Source organism: Canis lupus, chromosome 2, assembly GCF_003254725.2.
Source record: "Canis lupus dingo isolate Sandy chromosome 2, ASM325472v2, whole genome shotgun sequence".
Lineage (NCBI taxonomy): Eukaryota > Metazoa > Chordata > Mammalia > Carnivora > Canidae > Canis > Canis lupus.
The window spans coordinates 55,955,751-55,976,570 of record NC_064244.1 but is presented as its reverse complement, the minus strand read 5'-3'; the positions used below and the strand labels follow the sequence as shown (position 1 = coordinate 55,976,570).

The 20,820-nt window shown below is 41.0% G+C and overlaps 2 protein-coding genes across 5 annotated transcripts in view; one reads left to right on the top strand and one right to left on the bottom strand.

The window, feature by feature from the left end:
• Positions 1-6,001: 6,001 nt before the first annotated feature.
• On the bottom strand, positions 6,002-13,578 carry NSA2 (NSA2 ribosome biogenesis factor). Its single transcript, XM_025448024.3, has 6 exons — positions 13,440-13,578; positions 11,968-12,155; positions 11,730-11,880; positions 9,463-9,642; positions 7,318-7,510; positions 6,002-6,246 (listed from the first exon to the last, which is right to left on the bottom strand). The coding sequence occupies exons 1-6, from the start codon at positions 13,440-13,442 to the stop codon at positions 6,179-6,181; spliced, it is 783 nt and encodes a 260-aa protein (XP_025303809.1). The 5' UTR covers positions 13,443-13,578; the 3' UTR covers positions 6,002-6,178.
• Positions 13,579-13,671: 93 nt separating this feature from the next.
• The window catches only part of GFM2 (GTP dependent ribosome recycling factor mitochondrial 2), a 61,921-nt gene continuing 54,772 nt past the window's right edge, over positions 13,672-20,820 (top strand). For 2 of the 4 annotated variants that reach the window (XM_025448016.3, XM_049097953.1), the window contains exons 1-3: positions 13,672-13,804; positions 18,463-18,549; positions 20,541-20,625. In XM_025448016.3, coding sequence (XP_025303801.1) covers positions 18,487-18,549; positions 20,541-20,625 — 148 coding nt within the window. In that variant the 5' untranslated portion in view covers positions 13,672-13,804; positions 18,463-18,486. Of the gene's footprint in view, positions 13,805-14,319; positions 14,379-17,647; positions 17,797-18,462; positions 18,550-20,540; positions 20,626-20,820 lie in introns of those variants that run through there. The other 2 variants (XM_025448017.2, XM_049097949.1) reach the window with 2 other exon arrangements.

The window sequence follows — 20,820 nt, the reverse complement described above, 5'->3', positions numbered from 1 at the left end:
CTGAGCAGATCAGCGGCCCCGCCCAGAGCCTCCAGGCCCTGCAGACGGAGAGCTCTGTAGTTCCTGCCGGAACTGAATCCAGATTTCCAGAGCTGCCCCGCCACTGGGGCTGTTCCTCCTGCGGCCTCACGGGGTAAACAACCCCCACCGAGCCCTGCACCAGGCAGGGGCACAGCAGCTCCCCCAATGCTAACACCTGAAAATCAGCACAAAAGGCCCCTCCCCAGAACACCAGCTAGACGGACAACTTCCAGGAGAAGCCAAGGGACTTAAAGTACACAGAATCAGAAGATACTCCCCGGTGGTTCTTTGTTTGTTTTTGTTTTTGTTTTGTTTTGCTTTTTGATTTGTTTCCTTCCCCCACCCCCTTTTTTTCCTCCTTTCTTTTTCTTTCTCTTTTTCTTTTTTTTTTTTTTTTGTTTTTTTTTTTTTCTTTTTCTTCCCTTTTTTTTTTCTCTTTCTCTTTTCTTTCCTTCTTTCTCTCCTCTCTTTTTCTCTTTTTCCCAATACATCTTGCTTTTGGCCACTCTGCACTGAGCAAAATGACTAGAAGGAAAACCTCACCTCAAAAGAAAGAATCAGAAACAGTCCTCTCTCCCACAGAGTTACAAAATCTGGATTACAATTCAGTGTCAGAAAGCCAATTCAGAAGCACTATTATACAGCTACTGGTGGCTCTAGAAAAAAGTATAAAGGACTCAAGAGACTTCATGACTGCAGAATTTAGAGCTAATCAGGCAGAAATTAAAAATCAATTGAATGAGATGCAATCCAAACTAGAAGTCCTAACGACGAGGGTTAACGAGGTGGAAGAACGAGTGAGTGACCTAGAAGACAAGTTGATAGCAAAGAGGGAAACTGAGGAAAAAAGAGACAAACAAAAGACCATGAAGATAGATTAAGGGAAATAAACGACAGCCTGAGGAAGAAAAACCTACGTTTAATTGGGGTTCCCGAGGGCGCCGAAAGGGACAGAGGGCCAGAATATGTATTTGAACAAATTCTAGCTGAAAACTTTCCTAATCTGAGAAGGGAAACAGGCATTCAGATCCAGGAAATAGAGAGATCCCCCCCTAAAATCAATAAAAACCGTTCAACACCTCGACATTTAATTGTGAAGCTTGCAAATTCCAAAGATAAAGAGAAGATCCTTAAAGCAGCAAGAGACAAGAAATCCCTGACTTTTATGGGGAGGAGTATTAGGGTAACAGCAGACCTCTCCACAGAGACCTGGCAGGCCAGAAAGGGCTGGCAGGATATATTCAGGGTCCTAAATGAGAAGAACATGCAACCAAGAATACTTTATCCAGCAAGGCTCTCATTCAAAATGGAAGGAGAGATAAAGAGCTTCCAAGACAGGCAGCAACTAAAAGAATATGTGACCTCCAAACCAGCTCTGCAAGAAATTTTAAGGGGGCCTCTTAAAATTCCCCATTAAGAAGAAGTTCAGTGGAACAGTCCACAAAAACAAAGACTGAATAGATATCATGATGACACTAAACTCATATCTCTCAATAGTAACTCTGAATGTGAACGGGCTTAATGACCCCATCAAAAGGTGCAGGGTTTCAGACTGGATAAAAAAGCAGGACCCATCTATTTGCTGTCTACAAGAGACTAATTTTAGACAGAAGGACACCTACAGCCTGAAAATAAAAGGTTGGAGAACCATTTACCATTCGAATGGTCCTCAAAAGAAAGCAGGGGTAGCCATCCTTATATCAGATAAACTAAAATTTACCCCAAAGACTGTAGTGAGAGATGAAGAGGGACACTATATCATACTTAAAGGATCTATTCAACAAGAGGACTTAACAATCCTCAATATATATGCTCCGAATGTGGGAGCTGCCAAATATATAAATCAATTATTAACCAAAGTGAAGAAATACTTAGATAATAATACACTTATACTTGGTGACTTCAATCTAGCTCTTTCTATACTCGATAGGTCTTCTAAGCAAAACATCTCCAAAGAAATGAGAGCTTTAAATGATACACTGGACCAGATGGATTTCACAGATATCTACAGAACTTTACATCCAAAGTCAACTGAATACACATTCTTCTCAAGCGCACATGGAACTCTCTCCAGAATAGACCACATATTGGGTCACAAATCGGGTCTGAACCGATACCAAAAGATTGGGATTGTCCCCTGCATATTCTCGGACCATAATGCCTTGAAATTAGAACTAAATCACAACAAGAAGTTTGGAAGGACCTCAAACACATGGAGGTTAAGGACCATCCTGCTAAAAGATAAAAGGGTCAACCAGGAAATTAAGGAAGAATTAAAAAGATTCATGGAAACTAATGAGAATGAAGATACAACCGTTCAAAATCTTTGGGATGCAGCAAAAGCAGTCCTAAGGGGGAAATACATCGCAATACAAGCATCCATTCAAAAACTGGAAAGAACTCAAATACAAAAGCTAACCTTACACATAAAGGAGCTAGAGAAAAAACAGCAAATAGATTCTACACCCAAGAGAAGAAGGGAGTTAATAAAGATTCGAGCAGAACTCAACGAAATCGAGACCAGAAGAACTGTGGAACAGATCAACAGAACCAGGAGTTGGTTCTTTGAAAGAATTAATAAGATAGATAAACCATTAGCCAGCCTTATTAAAAGAAGAGAGAGAAGACTCAAATTAATAAAATCATGAATGAGAAAGGAGAGATCACTACCAACACCAAGGAAATACAAACGATTTTAAAAACATATTATGAACAGCTATACGCCAATAAATTAGGCAATCTAGAAGTAATGGATGCATTCCTGGAAAGCCACAAACTACCAAAACTGGAACAGGAAGAAATAGAAAACCTGAACAGGCCAATAACCAGGGAGGAAATTGAAGCAGTCATCAAAAACCTCCCAAGACACAAGAGTCCAGGGCCAGATGGCTTCCCAGGAGAATTTTATCAAACGTTTAAAGAAGAAATCATACCTATTCTCCTAAAGCTGTTTGGAAAGATAGAAAGAGATGGAGTACTTCCAAATTCGTTCTATGAAGCCAGCATCACCTTAATTCCAAAGCCAGACAAAGACCCCGCCAAAAAGGAGAATTACAGACCAATATCCCTGATGAACATGGATGCAAAAATTCTCAACAAGATACTGGCCAATAGGATCCAACAGTACATTAAGAAAATTATTCACCATGACCAAGTAGGATTTATCCCTGGGACACAAGGCTGGTTCAACACCCGTAAAACAATCAATGTGATTCATCATATCAGCAAGAGAAAAACCAAGAACCATATGATCCTCTCATTGGATGCAGAGAAAGCATTTGACAAAATACAGCATCCATTCCTGATCAAAACTCTTCAGAGTGTAGGGATAGAGGGAACATTCCTCGACATCTTAAAAGCCATCTATGAAAAGCCCACAGCAAATATCATTCTCAATGGGGAAGCACTGGGAGCCTTTCCCCTAAGATCAGGAACAAGACAGGGATGTCCACTCTCACCACTGCTATTCAACATAGTACTGGAAGTCCTAGCCTCAGCAATCAGACAACAAAAAGACATTAAAGGCATTCAAATTGGCAAAGAAGAAGTCAAACTCTCCCTCTTGGCCGATGACATGATACTCTACATAGAAAACCCAAAAGTCTCCACCCCAAGATTGCTAGAACTCATACAGCAATTCGGTAGCGTGGCAGGATACAAAATCAATGCCCAGAAGTCAGTGGCATTTCTATACACTAACAATGAGACTGAAGAAAGAGAAATTAAGGAGTCAATCCCATTTACAATTGCACCCAAAAGCATAAGATACCTAGGAATAAACCTCACCAAAGATGTAAAGGATCTATACCCTCAAAACTATAGAACACTTCTGAAAGAAATTGAGGAAGACACAAAGAGATGGAAAAATATTCCATGCTCATGGATTGGCAGAATTAATATTGTGAAAATGTCAATGTTACCCAGGGCAATATACACGTTTAATGCAATCCCTATCAAAATACCATGGACTTTCTTCAGAGAGTTAGAACAAATTATTTTAAGATTTGTGTGGAATCAGAAAAGACCCCGAATAGCCAGGGGAATTTTAAAAAAGAAAACCATATCTGGGGGCATCACAATGCCAGATTTCAGGTTGTACTACAAAGCTGTGGTCGTCAAGACAGTGTGGTACTGGCACAAAAACAGACACATAGATCAGTGGAACAGAATAGAGAATCCAGAAGTGGACCCTGAACTTTATGGGCAACTAATATTCGATAAAGGAGGAAAGACTATCCATTGGAAGAAAGACAGTCTCTTCAATAAATGGTGCTGGGAAAATTGGACATCCACATGCAGAAGAATGAAACTAGACCACTCTCTTTCACCATACACAAAGATAAACTCAAAATGGATGAAAGATCTAAATGTGAGACAAGATTCCATCAAAATCCTAGAGAAGAACACAGGCAACACCCTTTTTGAACTCGGCCATAGTAACTTCTTGCAAGATACATCCATGAAGGCAAAAGAAACAAAAGCAAAAATGAACTATTGGGACTTCATCAAGATAAGAAGCTTTTGCACAGCAAAGGATACAGTCAACAAAACTCAAAGACAACCTACAGAATGGGAGAAGATATTTGCAAATGACATATCAGATAAAGGGCTAGTTTCCAAGATCTATAAAGAACTTATTAAACTCAACACCAAAGAAACAAACAATCCAATCATGAAATGGGCAAAAGACATGAACAGAAATCTCACAGAGGAAGACATAGACATGGCCAACATGCATATGAGAAAATGCTCTGCATCACTTGCCATCAGGGAAATACAAATCAAAACCACAATGAGATAGCACCTCACACCAGTGAGAATGGGGAAAATTAACAAGGCAGGAAACAACAAATGTTGGAGAGGATGCGGAGAAAAGGGAACCCTCTTACACTGTTGGTGGGAATGTGAACTGGTGCAGCCACTCTGGAAAACTGTGTGGAGGTTCCTCAAACAGTTAAAAATATACCTGCCCTACGACCCAGCAATTGCACTGTTGGGGATTTACCCCAAAGATACAAATGCAATGAAACGCCGGGACACCTGCACCCCGATGTTTCTAGCAGCAATGGCCACGATAGCCAAACTGTGGAAGGAGCCTCGGTGTCCAACGAAAGATGAATGGATAAAGAAGATGTGGTTTATGTATACAATGGAATATTACTCAGCTATTAGAAATGACAAATACCCACCATTTGCTTCAACGTGGATGGAACTGGAGGGTATTATGCTGAGTGAAGTAAGTCAGTCGGAGAAGGACAAACATTATATGTTCTCATTCATTTGGGGAATATAAATAATAGTGAAAGGGAAAATAAGGGAAGGGAGAAGAAATGTGTGGGAAATATCAGAAAGGGAGACAGAACGTAAAGACTGCTAACTCTGGGAAACGAACTAGGGGTGGTGGAAGGGGAGAAGGGCGGGGGGTGGGAGTGAATGGGTGACGGGCACTGGGTGTTATTCTGTATGTTAGTAAATTGAACACCAATAAAAAAAAAAAAAAAAAAAGAAATGTAGCATTAAGAAAAATGAGGTGGAAGAGACTTCAGGTAAGGTCTCAGAAATGACCATTTTGTAGTCTTTAAGTGTGCACTGACCTTCATGATAAGAGGATAAAAGAGGATTTCAACTACACTGTGTTTTCCAGGAACAAAAGGTCTGCATTGCTGAGTCCACTTCTTAATGCAGATCTGGACCAAGAGTTTTTTTTTTTTTTTTTTTTTTTTAATATTTTATCCATCTATTGGAGAGAGCGAGCGAGCGTGCGCACACACAAGCAAGGGGAAAGAGAGGGAGAAGCAGGCTCCTCACTGAGCAGGGAACTGGACGCAAGGCTCCATCCCAGGATCCTGGGATCACAACCCCAGCCGAAGGCAGACGCCTAACTGAGCCACCCAGGTGCCCTGGGCCAAGATATTAACTATGATTGTTTTTCTAAATTATTCAAATTCATGAACATCTAAATGCTAAAAAGACTCAAAAATAAAGACCACTTATTTTAATAAATGTCTATTTCAACTTTTTTATAGTAGAATAAATGTCTTGATGACTGTAGATATGTAAGGCTGTTTGGTAGCATCCAGAACCACAACAATAATGGTCTTCCTGACAGGTGTGTAGTCTTCAGTAATTATAAGGGATTACTCGTCTGAAACTGCTGTTAAACCAGCAGGACTGCATTTATGCATCCATCATTTTCAGGATTGTTGGTAACCTGGGCATATTTTCCTGAAAAAAACAAAATGGGAAAAAGAGGGATATTAATACTAATAAAAATGAACTTTGCCCAAAATATTTCTATTACCACTTTTAAGAAAGAAAAAAGTGATAGTAGGATCAATGAGATTTTACTCAAAATCAAACCAGTTCCGGAAACAATTTTCATATACTGTTTTTACACTTTTTACAAATGGTGGTCTGCTCCATTCTGTTAGTGCATTGTATCAACAAGCCTCTGGATTGACCTGAGCATTGCTGCTTTTCCACATACTTTTTTTTTTTTTTAATTTATTTATGATAGTCAGAGAGAGAGAGAGAGAGAGAGGGGCAGAGACATAGGCAGAGGGAGAAGCAGGCTCCATGCACCGGGAGCCCGACGTGGGATTTGATCCTGGGTCTCCAGGATCGCGCCCTGGGCCAAAGGCAGGCGCCAAACCGCTGCACCACCCAGGGATCCCTTCCACATACTTTTCTTACTAGAAAATGCAACAAGTTTTAATTAGGTTAAATTAATTTGAAACTTATTTTAAAGTTGAGGTCAGCCAATATGAAGTATGAATGACTCATAAAGATTCAAGAAGCTGGAAGGTATTCTTTAATTTCAGAGAACATTAAAGTTTCAAAATACCTGGACACTAAAAGCAGAAAACTAAGAAAAGGGAAGAATTAAAATTGCTGCATGACACCTATTTTTAATTACTGAAATAGTGTGGCGATGTGTTTAATATAGGTCTCCCTTCCTCTGCTCATGGTTAATATATTGTATTTTCTTCCAATGTATTTTGGTTATAACTTATTCCATCTGCTTCCCTCCTAATGAATGCCTTTTGAAACAGTCCTAAATCTAACAATAAAGTACACTTTATAGAACTGAAACCAATAATCTAAGTTAAAAAGAATCACATTCACTACTTTGTCTACAAAAAGTATTCTTCCTAAAGATTTAAACCTGATTTACATTATTTTAACTTAATCTAGCTCTTCTGCATTAAAATTTGCTGTGTGCTTTCTATCAACTTGAAAAATTTTAATCTTAGGATTGTTGAACAGCAGCAGCTCCGTATTCAAAAGTTTACTTACCCCAAATAACTTTGCCTCCTTGTGTCACAAGGCCCAACTCACTCACGTTCACTTCAATGACAGTACCTTTGGTAATAACACCCAAAGTTGTATATAGTGGGGATGAGGGATTCTTTTTTACACCGAGTATTGGCAGGCAAAAGGTGGCTTTCAATTCAGGATGTGTTACATGGGCCTTTTTGAAACGTAAGCCCTAGTAAGTCAAACACAAAAATATTATACGAGTCTAAAATGTTAACAACGATGAGCTTCTTCCTTTTTGATTTTCCAATTGTCTTCCAAGTCAAAAATCCCCCCATGGATGAACAATGTCAAATATTAAGGCATCAAACTAAATACTTAAAATTCTACACATTAAAAACCTGATAAATACGTGAGAGAAAACCCTTAACACATACTCCTTAAGTTTTTACCACAGCATGTTGCCTTGCATCGTGCTCAGATTTATCCTGTTACCTATGTTTCCTGAGGACTTGCTGCATGCCAGGCACTATGGTGGAGCATACAAATAGCTCATTCAAGCATATTAACCTTACAGCTCCCCCCCCCCCGCCCCCTTTTTTGAATGATAAGCTAAAGATTGGCAGGTGAAATGACTGGTTCCTGGGTTGAACGGTGTGGTGTGTGTGGATGGAATTAAATTATCCTGACCTCAAGGCTCTCTAGACCTCAGCTGTTTTACATGATGAAAAAGGAGGGTGGACTGTCAGCTTTTCACTAATGAGAATACTGGTCAGAGACTGGAGAGAGCCCAGAGAGGTCTGTTAATCACCTGGAATCACCCCAGTCACCTACATCTGACCTTGTGGAGTGTAACACTTCAGAAGCCACAACACTTTACAGTCTCTTAACTGATTCTTGCCTGTTTGGGAGAATAAAGGGTAATGATACTTAAGTTCTTAGTAACGGACTCATTCATGAGATGTACCTGCCCGGCTACAGAAAGCCTGTAACAGCTTATTAGTATATTTCCTCCCTACAGAACTGATAAAGTTACCAAACTATATTTAGAAGATTATGAGTATGAAATCAACACAGAGCAGTTCATGATACAATCCAGGGATGGCTGAAAATAGACAGTCAACACTCATACTGTGTCTCCTGCAACTACTCAAAGTCTGCGGAGAAAAACAGCCATAGACAATATGTAAATAGAAGGGCACGGCCAGGTTCCAACAGAATCTTAATTATACAAACAGGCTGTTGGCCAACATTTTAATCCATTAAGAATTATTCAAAGTGAAAGCTAAGGTAACACGGCCAACCTTCCTCTGACTTTTTCTAAGCAAGTTGGAGATCCACTGAGGGGAGCAATTCAGTCAGTTTAAAAGGATTCTGGAAAAGTAGATAGTTGAACCTAGAACACAGGTTTGAACGGCACAGATCCACTCACATGCAGATGTTTTCAATAAATACAGTACTACAGATCTATTTTCTCTTATGATTTGAATACTTTTCTCTTGCTTTAAGAATATATGATACACATAACATACAAGTATATATTAGTTGATCATTTAGATTATCAGTAAGGCTATAGGCAACAGTAGGCTGTTTAGTTTTGGGGGAGTCAAAGTTTTATGTGGATTTTACATCTTTGCAGGGGGTGGGCACCCACTGTTCAATGGTCAACCAAATGTTCAGTTACATTTGGGAAAGGGGAGGAGAATGGTTTTGACCATCACTGTTGTCTACAGAAATTAAAGTTCCACTTTTATATTAAATTCTTTTTCCAATGACTACATACTGAATGTTTTCAAAAGCATTAAGATAATTTTCTTATTAAATGGGAATTGCTTCTTGAAAAAGCAGTCCTACCCGTTTTCTAACTGTTCTCAGAACAAGTATCAGCATATAGATAACCTGTGGAATGAGTACAATGACCTCACATGGAAAATGAAGATACTAATATGACATATTTAAAAATCAGGATTCACCAGCACTGTCTGTAATAATTATTTTTCATCTCCTGTCTTACAAAGATGAAGACAAGATTCTTGACGGTAGTGGAAAACTTAAGCCATCCCTATCAGTAACTTAAAAAAAAAAAAAAAACCTAAAAATGTCTTTCAATCTTTTTTCACAGGAAATTGTATTTTATATAACATAACAAATATTTAATCCATCCCACTCTAGCAAGGGACTTACCATTGGCCTAATGAATCTTTCGTATTTAGGTGGTTTTCTAGTAAAGCCATCTCCAACAAAGCAGACTTTAGTGACCATCCTCTTCCATGCTTTCTTTTTTCTCTTTCCTGTTCGAATGACTTTTAATACTTCTGTTTCTCCCTGAGCACGAACTTTGGGTAAAGGAACTTCCCACTTTCCCTAAAAATAGACCATAGTCAAAATTTATATTAGTAAAAGGCAATGAGAACAAAAAATTAAGTATGTTTTAGTGTACAAAATAGTGGATTCACTTTTTTCCTAAATCAAGATTTTGACTCCAATGTTTTCTAGAGGTCTGCACGGTCTCTTCAAAAGCCCCAAATTAATTGGAATTAATTAAGCTTCTTATCATGGATACATTAAATGGTTTGTGGGGCACCTAGGTGGCTCAGTTGGTTAACACAACTATCTGCCTTTGGCTCGGGTCATGATCCTGGGGTCCTGAGACCAAGACTGGCCATCTTGGTCTCTGCTCAGTGGGGAGCCTCCTTCTCCCTTTCCCTCTGCCTGCTGCTCCCTCTACTTGTCCCTTGGCTCTGTTAATAAATAAAATCTTAAAAAATAAATAAATAAAATAGTCTGCTTAAGCTAAAGATCTCAATGCCTTGTTATGGATGAAAAATGCCACCTGTAATAAGGCAGTGATTTCTCGAAACAGTGTATGTGCTTACCACTAGATGGTTAGTAGTGTCAAAACACCTCTTAATGTATCTCTGTTTTAAAAAAAAAATGTATCTCTGTATCCACCTTGAGTGGCCTTTTAGATCACATTACCAGTGAGACAAAATCATTGCCATATACTTTGAACCTCTGCAGAACGAAAATTCTATGAAAAAACTGAAGCAATACAGATTCTAAAAGCAATTCTATCACACTCCATTAATATATGACCATGCAGAATGATTTACAACCAACTGGACTTCACTCTTTTTATTTGTAAAGTGAAGAGGAGTTAAGTGGACAACCTCTAACATTTCTCATTTTACACCATTCTAACTTTAGATAGCGCACACCAAAATATAAGCAGTGTGATCAAAAAAAATTCATTCATTCATTATTTATTTACTTATGAATGACACACAGAGAGAGAGGCCGGCTCCTCGCAGGAAGCCTGATGCAGGACTCGATCCCCGGACCCCAGGATCACGCCCTGGGCCCACGGCAGACACTCAACCACTGAGCCACCCAGGTATCTGGTTGTGTGATTTTTAAAATCAAATTAGGATCTGTTGCTACCTGGATTTGTCAATTTATCTACAGATGTTTATAAACAGTATTTATGCCGTTTTCTGATTTCTGCAGACTTTAAACTGACACTAAGGGATCCCTGGGTGGTGCAGCGGTTTGGCGCCTGCCTTTGGCCCAGGGCGCGATCCTGCAGACCCGGGATCGAATCCCACATCGGGCTCCCGGTGCATGGAGCCTGCTTCTCCCTCTGCCTGTGTCTCTGCACCTCTCTCTCTCTCTCTGTGGCTATCATAAATAAATAAAAATTAAAAAAAAAAAAAACTGACACTAAGCATAATACACAAAATGTATTACATAATACACAAAACGGACACTAAGCGTATTAAACAAAAATGCTAAATTTGTACTTAAGTTAAATCAGTTAAAGGGTTTTCCACTATTCTACTTTTTAACAAATTTTACCAACATAGGCCAACAGATAGAAGCAGTTGTATCTTTCTCCATAGGAGCACAGCATTAGGAAGTGTCACGTATAGGAAGCTGTTAAAATACTGAATTTAAGATTCATGCCTAACTTTTTAGATACTTTTTTAACACTAAAAATGTCTGCTATTTTAATAACTTTAAAAACCTGTTAAATGCTAACATGTTCTCTTAATGAGAAAGCATGTTTTATTACTCAAATATTTATTTATTTTTAAAGATTTTACTTATTTATTCACGAGAGAGACAAAGAAAGACAGAGGGAGAGGCAGAGACACAGGCAGAGGGAGAAGCAGGCTCCATGCAGGGAACCCGACACGGGACTCAATCCTGGGTCTCCAGGATCACGCCCTGGGCTGAAGGCGGCGCTAAACCACTGAGCCACCCAGGCTGCCTGCCTATTACTCGAATATTTAATACAAAATGAACTTTACAAAGACTTTGTGTCTAAATAATGGAAAGAGTAGCTGGACTTCATCATGCTTCCAATTAAACTGAAGAAAGTAACTAGTATTAAATTTTAGTAATTCTCCTGAACAAAAAAGAAATAAAAGACTTCAATTTTTATCTCTTACCGCTTTCTCTTTTCGCTTTTGTTTAATCATATTGGAAAGTACTTTAGCTCGGGACTGCCCCTCCCTGTCCAGTAGATATGCAGGTACTGCTCCCTGTGGAGTCTTTTCATCATTCTTTTGTTTGGTGTTTCTCTTTTCATGCATCTTGATACTGACAAGAAGGAAAAATATTCAAGATCATTAGTTTTAAAAACTATTACTCAAAACATGTTAGCTTGTTAAAGAACTCAGCACTTACGTCTTTTTCATTTGTATTTTCTCAGCATGGCGCTGTTTATGGTAGAGCTTAGCTTTCAGACCAATCATCTTTTTTGCTTTTTTTGAACGTTCATGAGCCTCTCGACCTTCTTTCTTTCTCTTTTTCTCATGGTAATCCAAACGATAGCCATAGCGCTTCCGGTGTAACTCAATATATTCATTTTGTGGCTAAAACGAAAGAAACATTAATTTAAAAAATTGACAGAACTAAACTAAAAGAATTTTCTGAGCACCATCTAAAGTACAGAAGGCCTTAAGTCACCCCAATGTTCCCTAGCTTAAGTAACTCTCGTGCTATTAAGCCCACGTCCATGACACGCGCCCAGTACATTCGGTCCTGGATGGTATCAGACGCGAGGATTTACGTCTGCAAGAATCTCAGGGAAAGTCACCATTCGTTGAGGGGATCTGTACAAAATCAGCTGGACCACAGAGGACGGCCTCATTCCAGGGTCTCTTTTTCCCTCGGGAACACCAGCAATCTGGTTTTTCAAAGACATCATCATCATTATTCATAGTTTTTTTTTTTATTCATAGTTTTTATCAGAGAAATCTCTCAGCTTTATCAAAGTACAATCCACATATGATGAGATGTGCTAAGAGGCGTACAGTCTTACACTCCGACAAACTACCCAGCTTTGTGACCGCCAATCGGATAGAGAACATTCCATCACCTCAGAAAACCTCGCCGTACTCTGGGGACAGTGTGGTCCACCTCGCACCTGCAGGTATCCCTCTAGCCTTCCCCCTCCGGGAAGGACCTGAAGCGGCACCTACAGCACGGAGCCTCTGGTGTCTGCTTTCACTTACGGCTCCTCCGACGCCTCCACGGAGGGCTCCTCGGACGACAGCCTCCACTTACGGCTCCTCGGACGGCCGCCTCCACTTACGGCTCCTCAGATTCCCACCCGTGTCAGGACCCAGACCCTTTCCACCGCCAGACAGCGGTCCACGCGGGAACGTGTCACCCCCGACCCTCTGACCGGCTCACGGATATGTGGGCTGTTTCCCGTCTTTAGCGAATGAAACCGGAAGCCTCGTGTGGCCACACGCCACGCCGTCCTCACAAGTGGCCTTGAAGCGCCTGTTTTTACTTGAGGCGCCACTTTTACTCGGAATATGTGGTCACAGCCCGCTTGGATTTAAAGAACGCAAAAAATAAACTGCCGAGGCCGAGCCGCCCCAGCGCGGAACAATGCCGGGTGCCACCTGACCGCCGTGGCCGTGGCCGCCCGGGCAGAAGCCGGGAGAGAAGCCAGCGCAGCGCCGCTCCGCAGACCAGGCGGCGGCCGGAAGAGCGCGCGTGGCGGGCGGCCTGGCTGGAAGCTCGCTCCGCATAGGTGAGCGGCCGCGGAGCCCGGGACCTCACACCGCGGCGCCGGCAGCCGTCCCGGTCTGCGTCCCGTCCCTCCCCTCCCCTCGCCTCCCCGGGGCCCCGAACTGCCCCCTCACCATGGTGACGGCCGCCGGGCCGCCGCGAGCAGCCGCCGGGCGCCAAGAGGCTCTCTAGCTTCGGGCTCCCGGCCCGCGAGCTCGCTCCGCGCCGGCCGCGACGGAAAGAGACGGCCCCGCGCCCACCGACTCCGGGGGAAGCGCGCCAGGCGCGCCACGTTGGTTCCGGGCCCGCATTCTCCGCGTTCGGCCTGGAGGACGGAAGGTGCCGGCAGGCGGCGTTTGAGCGTGGCACTCCCGGAAGTGGCGGGCGCGGCGGCCGGAAGCGGCGGCTCCAGGGCCCTGGGTCCTGCGGGTGGCGGGGCGTTCGGGCAGGTGGCGTGTCCCGGCGGGAGGAAGCCGGCCTCCGAGCGACCTGGTGCCGGGTGGGTACCGGGACCCGCCGCCCGCGGGCACCGGACGACGGCCAGCCGGGGCGGGAGCGGGGACGGGGACACGGTCAGCGGGAGGGGCGGGGGACGACGAGTGCCCGAGGCCGCGGCCGTCCCGAGTCTTCGTGCCCGGAGTGGAGGCACCTCGGTGGGTCTGCGGTGTGAGGCTCTTCACGCCCCATCTTCTAGGGCGATTTCTTTTTTTTTTTTTTTTTTTTTTTTTGGGGGGGGGGTATTTTCTTTAAGACCCGAATGCGAACCAGCATGTTCAGGCGCAGTGAAGTCCGTGATGTCGCTTCCTAGAACTCCAGCGGGTTTTGCTTCCCCCACCGCCTGACGTCTTTGCTTAAACGTCATTTAAGTATCACTTAAGGGGCCTTGCCTGCAGCTCCCACCCGGTTCCGCTTTCCTGCCTGATTCTCCGCCAAGTGTTTAATTTCTTCTGTTTATCGCCGGTCTCCACTGGCCAGGATAGACACGGCCTGAGGCAGGGATGTCTTTCGTTTCAGCTTTCAACACGTTTACTAGGAGGCAGTGATAGGACAGAGTAACGACGAATTCTTGTTGAGTAAGTGAACTTAGTTCTTTTTTTTAAGTTTTTATTTATTTACTCATGAGAGACACGGAGGCAGAGACGCAGGCGGGGGAGAAGCAGGCTCCACGCAGGAGCCCGACGCGGGACTCGATCCAGGGACCCCGGGCTCACGCCCTGGGCCGGGGCCGAGGCTGACGCTCCGCCGCTGAGCCCCCGGGCGCCCCCGAACTTAGCTCTCCTACTGACCCGGGAATGACCCGGGAATGTGATAGGTGGAAAGAAAGGTGCAGAGACTTTACGTGATTGACCCGAGGTCACAGAAGACTTGGGACCCCAGCAAGTCTTCTGTAAACTAGTCAGGTCTTTGCCCACTTGACATTTCTGTTATGAGAAGTGTATGGGAAGCTTTAAAAAGAGGCGTAAGACACACGTAAAAAGTGCGTACCGTAGACATATGCTTCAGTGGGTTTTCGGACTCTGACCACACAGATAAGCAGCCCCTGAGTCCAGAAATTACATTAACCCGCGCCCCCCCCGGGAGCCTTCCTCCTGCCTCTTCCCAGTCACTGCCATTCCCGTGAAAATACCATCCTGACTTGTAACATAACGGATTAGCTTTTCCTGTTTTGTATTTTATATAATTGGAATCGTACAGTGTGAACTCTTTGTGTTGGCTTCGCTCGCTTAATATTGTGAGATTTATCCTTCTTGTTTTCCTGTTATAGTTCTTTCAGCTTAAGGAGAATTTTAGTAGCTGTTAAGTTGTGAACTCATCAGTATGATTTTTTCCATTTGTGATTCTCAAATCCACTCATGCCCTTTTTTGCCATCTGATCCAGGAATAGAAAGTAAGTTCTAAAGGTTAGGCAGTAGACCTATTTTGATTTGTGTAAAATAGAGGCGGCATACTGGTTGGCTGTTTATCTTATTTTCAGCGGTGATTGCCAGCTAAAAATGGCCTAAGCAGATCAACGTCAAACTTTTTTAGAAAAATTGACTTCCTATATACCTGGCAAGTAGATACCCACTCTACATTTTGGCAATCAGAAGCATGAAGTGTATTCCTCTGATTGGATGAAACTTTAGATAGTATTTATTGCTATAGGTGAGATTATAAGTGAGAAATCAGGAGGATGTGAGACGATGCTTTTTATTGATTGTGTATGGTTAAGCCAAGCTTATTTGTTTTACAGAAGAGGAACAGGTATAGTAAGAGCTTTGTAAAAATTACTATGAATGAAGCCATTTGCTATTGTGATATGCAGGAGACAGACTAGAGTTTTTAAAGCTAACGGTATTCTCAAGGTTGGGAATCATGTGTTACTCATTTTTACATTTTCTAATAACCAGCTTCTTGCATTGCTCCAATAAATTTTTATGGTAGTGTAACTTGTTGCTAATAACGTAGGATGGGTATTACCTGTTTTTTTTCCCTCATTATTGCTCTTTTACCATCAGGTGTTAGAGCATTTAATGAGTACTATATTAGGCCTTAAGGAGGTCTGGACCTTTTATAGCATAACTTACTTGATGGCACCAGTGGTAGGCAGCTATTTTTATTGAAAATCATTGATCCATGGGGAAGAAGAAAATCACTGGAGGGCCCTAATCAACTTAATAGGTGAAGAAATGAAGCATTTTGCTGGGCAGTGCTAGAAAAAGATCCCTCCTTTTGGAGAGCTCACAATAAAGGAGAGCTTGTAAATACTCTATTTGTCACAAGTAGATGTAAGGTCCAAGCCTTATGGAAACAGGAAATTGGGAAAAGCTTTCAAGCGGGGCCTTGAAGATCTAATAGTAATTGAAAAGGTATGGGGGGGCAGGGTCTTGAGGATTCTAGGACTGCTTTCAGGCAGTGGCTGTGTTACATACTAAGGTGAGAAGGCACCAGAGTATAATGTTTCTGGGGGAATTTTGGCAAGAGCTCCCTGATACAGAGTAGGGAATAGGAGAGTATAAGGATGTGACAGTAGTTGGGGATAGATTTTGTTGTATTAGAAACCTTTAAATGTTTTTGAGTAGGTAAATGACGAGAGGAGGTTCTTTATTTGAAGGATATGGAATAAAGCAGTATTTCCCACTTCAGTGATTTGAATACTACTTTTAAGACTGGTTATATCTGAATGTCACCTGTGTTATTTACTTAATTTTCCTCAAATTCACATTTTAAAGTAAAAAAAAATTACCTTCTTAAGCATAAGTATCTGCAAAATGGGTCCTGTTGGCTAGTTTTCCTAATATTTATCTAGTAAACCGTTTTTGTTTTTCTATAACCTAAAATAATCATGGGCATTCACTTGGAGGAAACAAGATGTTGGAATAAGCTTTCAAAATTTAATCTGTAGGAATCCTTCACACTCTTAAAAATGATTTAGAACTCTAAAGAGTATTGTTTATTATATTCAACTAGTTAAGAATTAAAACCTTACAATACTTTAGAAATTCACTTAAACTTAATCCACTAAATCTTAATATAAGTAATATAGATGTATGAGAAATATCTATTATTTCCAAAGCAAAAATAACTTAGTTTGAGGAAAGTTTTACATTGCCTTACAATTTTGCAAGTTTCTTCAGTGTTGGGCATAATAGAAAATAGCTGGCATCTCCTCTCACTTTCTGTATTTGTTACTATGTGTGTATGATTTTTATTTTTGGTTGAACTATCTGATGAAAATTCAGCCTCATTATACATAGGTCATATAGGTGATTGGGGAAGGGAAGAGTATTTTAAGTCTTTTCAGACAATTGTAGATGACCTTAGATGCTCTACCAGCCTTTGACAAGTGGTAGTTGCTTAGTTGCAATGTGGAGTCAAACCTTATTAGGGAGTTTATTTGTATTTGCTAGTGTTAAAACCTGTGGTTCTACATTGAATGGATCGAACATGCATGAGTGTTGTAAGTATCCTGAACTTTGGCACTGGAAGTCAATGGGTTCAAGATATATTTAAGAAATAAAATCAAAAGGATTTGGTGACTTCTTAAATGAGGGTTAGTGAGGAGTGCCTGGGTGGCTCAGTGGGTTAATCAGTCTGCTCTTGATTTTAGCTCAGGTCATGATCTCAAAGTGGTGACGTTAAGCCCTGCCTACATCGGTCTCCTTGCTGAGCATGGAACCTGCATAAGATTCTCCCTCCCCTCCCCCTTCACTCTTTATGCTCTCGCTAAAAAAATAAATGAGAGTTAGTGTGGCTGTTTTGAGACAAAAAGGAAGAGATTTAGGAGTAAAAATAATGAATTTTTTTTAAAGATTTCACTTTTTTTTTTTTTTTTTTTGGTAAGGAATCTCCACTCCCAGCGTGGAGCTCAAAGTCCCAACCCCAAGGTAAAGAGTTACACACTCCACCAACTGAGCCAGCCAGGTGCCCCAAAGTAAAGAGTTTGGACATGGCTTCTATTGTAACATGGCACACAGGGTCTCCCTGCTGTCTGCTTCCAACCAGTCTCAGGTGCTTCCATGAACTTTTCATAGCTTTGATAATGTACTTGAAACATAGTTAATATTCAGGGAATGTTTTTAAACTAAAGATACTTAGTTTTATAATTCCTGAAGAGGACTTCATTTTCTATATTTTTTACTTATTTATGGTAGAAAAATCAGAATATACAGATAAACCAGTAAGACTGCCAATGAGAATTTACTGACTTAACATGTAGATGCTTACCTTCCTATACTAAATTTTGTATAATTACATAAATACATTGTAATTGGGGCGCCTAGGTAGCTCTGCCTATGTGTCTGCCTCTCTGTGTTTCTCATTGGATAAATAAAATCTAAAAACAAACAAAAACAAAAACAAAAAAACCATTGTAATTGCTGTGGTAAGTTTCTTTAATTTCTGTCTTTTTCCAGAATATGTTCATATCTTTTTTTTTAACATGTTCATATCTTGAAGAATTAAAGCATGTTGAAAAAAATATTTTAATTTGAGAACCATTTCTCATATTTTTCAGAATTTTTGTTTTCTGAATGATGCACTGAGTTTTTGATAGCTAAAAATATTGTACCTACTTTATAAAATAGAATTTTACCGTATATATTACATATGCCTTGCTTTGTGTATGTCTTACATATAATACATAAACTTAGTTTTAAAATCTTATTTCTTTTTCAGAGAATAGCAGTTTAGAGGGTCAACATGTTGTCCAACTTGAGGAAGTTTGGAGTAAATAATAAGAAAATACCCATCCTGAACATTAATGTAAGCGTTTCTTATAAAATTAAATGTACTTCAGCAACTTCAGTTACTTTACTTCCCAAAATGCCTAATGTACTCTTAAACTAGCATATCTTTATTTTCATCAGTTTTTCTTAACAGGGAGAAACTGTGACCAAGAATCAGCACACCTTATTACTAGTCTGTAAATTTACCTTGTTACTTTAAAATTCCCTCTGTAGCATTTTAAAGATTATCCATTTGTATATTCCATTTTGAGGTCATTAGTGTGGCCCGAGGGAGGAGTTAACACAAGTTTTCTTTGGTGTTTTCATTGCTGATGCTTTTAGACTGCACATCTGTGACAGGTAGCTACGGTCTTGGCCTGGTTATTATGCAGTGGAAATTGAAATAGCTTTGAGTCTCTACTCTTGAAATATTTCCTTAGGATAATAGTGTTTTATTTCTAAAAATCTGGTAACTAATGTACAAGTAATACAGAAAACACAGGAATGCATTCCAAGATATCAAAAAGGGCATGTTGTGACAACCCAGAATTATTATATATACTAAGTGTAACAATTCTAAATGTATTGGTGGGGTGGTGATGGTGGAAATAAATGTATTCCAGTCATAATGTGTATATCTAATGGTCTGGGGATAAATAGGGATGGAGAATATTCAACCTCTGTGTGGAAACACTGGGAGAAGATACCTCAGGAATTTTTTTGAAATGCCAGATCCTAGTTCTTCCAACTTCTTCCCCCTCAGATATTTTTAAAGTTTCCCAGGTGATTCTAAGGTGTAGCCACTATAATAAATCCTGAGTTCTGGGACCCCCACCAGCTCTTAGCACTTATAGAGGAGAATCAAGGAGTAGCCAGTGTGAGAGATTACGTTTAACTTTTCTGGTTCTCTGGAAATTTCAGGATTCTGGTGTTCAAACCGTAGCTCTCAGACTCCCCTGGAGGTTGGGGTGCCTGCGTGGTATAGTCGGTTGAGCATCATACTCTTGTTTCTGCTCAGGTCTTGATCTCTGGGTCGTGAGCTTGAGCCCTATCTCAGCCTCTGCACTCCATGCAGAGTCTGCTTGGGACTCTGCCTCTCTCTCTTAAATAAATCAGTCTTTAAAAACATCACCTGGAGGACTTGTTGAACCACAGCTTGTTCAGTACACTTGAAGCTAATATAGCATTATGTTAATTTTACTTCAAGTTTTAAAAGGAACTCCACAGGGATCCCTGGGTGGCGCAGCGGTTTGGCGCCTGCCTTTGGCCCAGGGCGCGATCCTGGAGACCCGGGATCGAATCCCACATCGGGCTCCCGGTGCATGGAGCCTGCTTCTCCCTCGGCCTGTGTCTCTGCCTCTCTCTCTCTCTCTCTCTGTGACTATCATAAATAAATAAAAATTGAAAAAAAAAATAAAAGGAACTCCACAGACTGTTTGCCTCTATCCTCGAGTTCTTGATTCTCTTGTCTGGAGTAAGTCCAGAGAATTTGTGTTCCCCGTGTTGATAATGCTGCATATCTCAGAGAACCACCTTCTAAACTCAGGTCAAAATACCATGTCAGTATTAGTTTTATTTTATTTTATTTTATTTTATTTTATTTTATTTTATTTTATTTTATTTTATTTATTTTATTATTTTAGACCTATTTATTTATTTATGATAGACACAGTGAGAAGGAGAGAGAGAGAGATAGAGACACGGGAGGAGGGCGAAGCAGGCTCCATGCCGGGAGCCCAATGTGGGACTCGTGGGACTCGATCCCTGGACTCCAGGATCACTCCCTGGGCCAAAGGCAGGCACCAAACCACTGAGCCACCTAGGGATCCCCATTAGTTTTATTTTTGTTATTTCCTGTAGTTTAGTTTTGGGTTGTCACGTTTTAAAGGAGCTGGAGTTAAATTGGGACTACTTTGAGGAGATTCAAGAGTACTTTGTTCTCTGACAAAGCATAGTTAGATGTTAAAAGTACTCTAAGAAGTCATGCTAAAATAAAATTAATGTCAAGTTTCTTTTTCTCCTCACTAGAATATGCCTTGCTCTAAAATAAGAGCAATTTTGAAAAGATTAAAGCCGTATGTGCCTCCTGGAAGAAATTACAGTTCTCTACCAGGTACAAATTTTGATTATTCTCACTGTACTTAAGCTGCTTTTTTGCTTTCTCTTGTTGGCAAACATTCCTTTATTAAGGGTCTCCATTTTGAAAATAGTTCTTTTTACTTCTTGGCTCTTTTCTTGACATTATTAGGAGTTGGAAGTATTCTGATAGATGCCAGGAGGGAGTAACAGTAGGTGTGTACTTCTCACC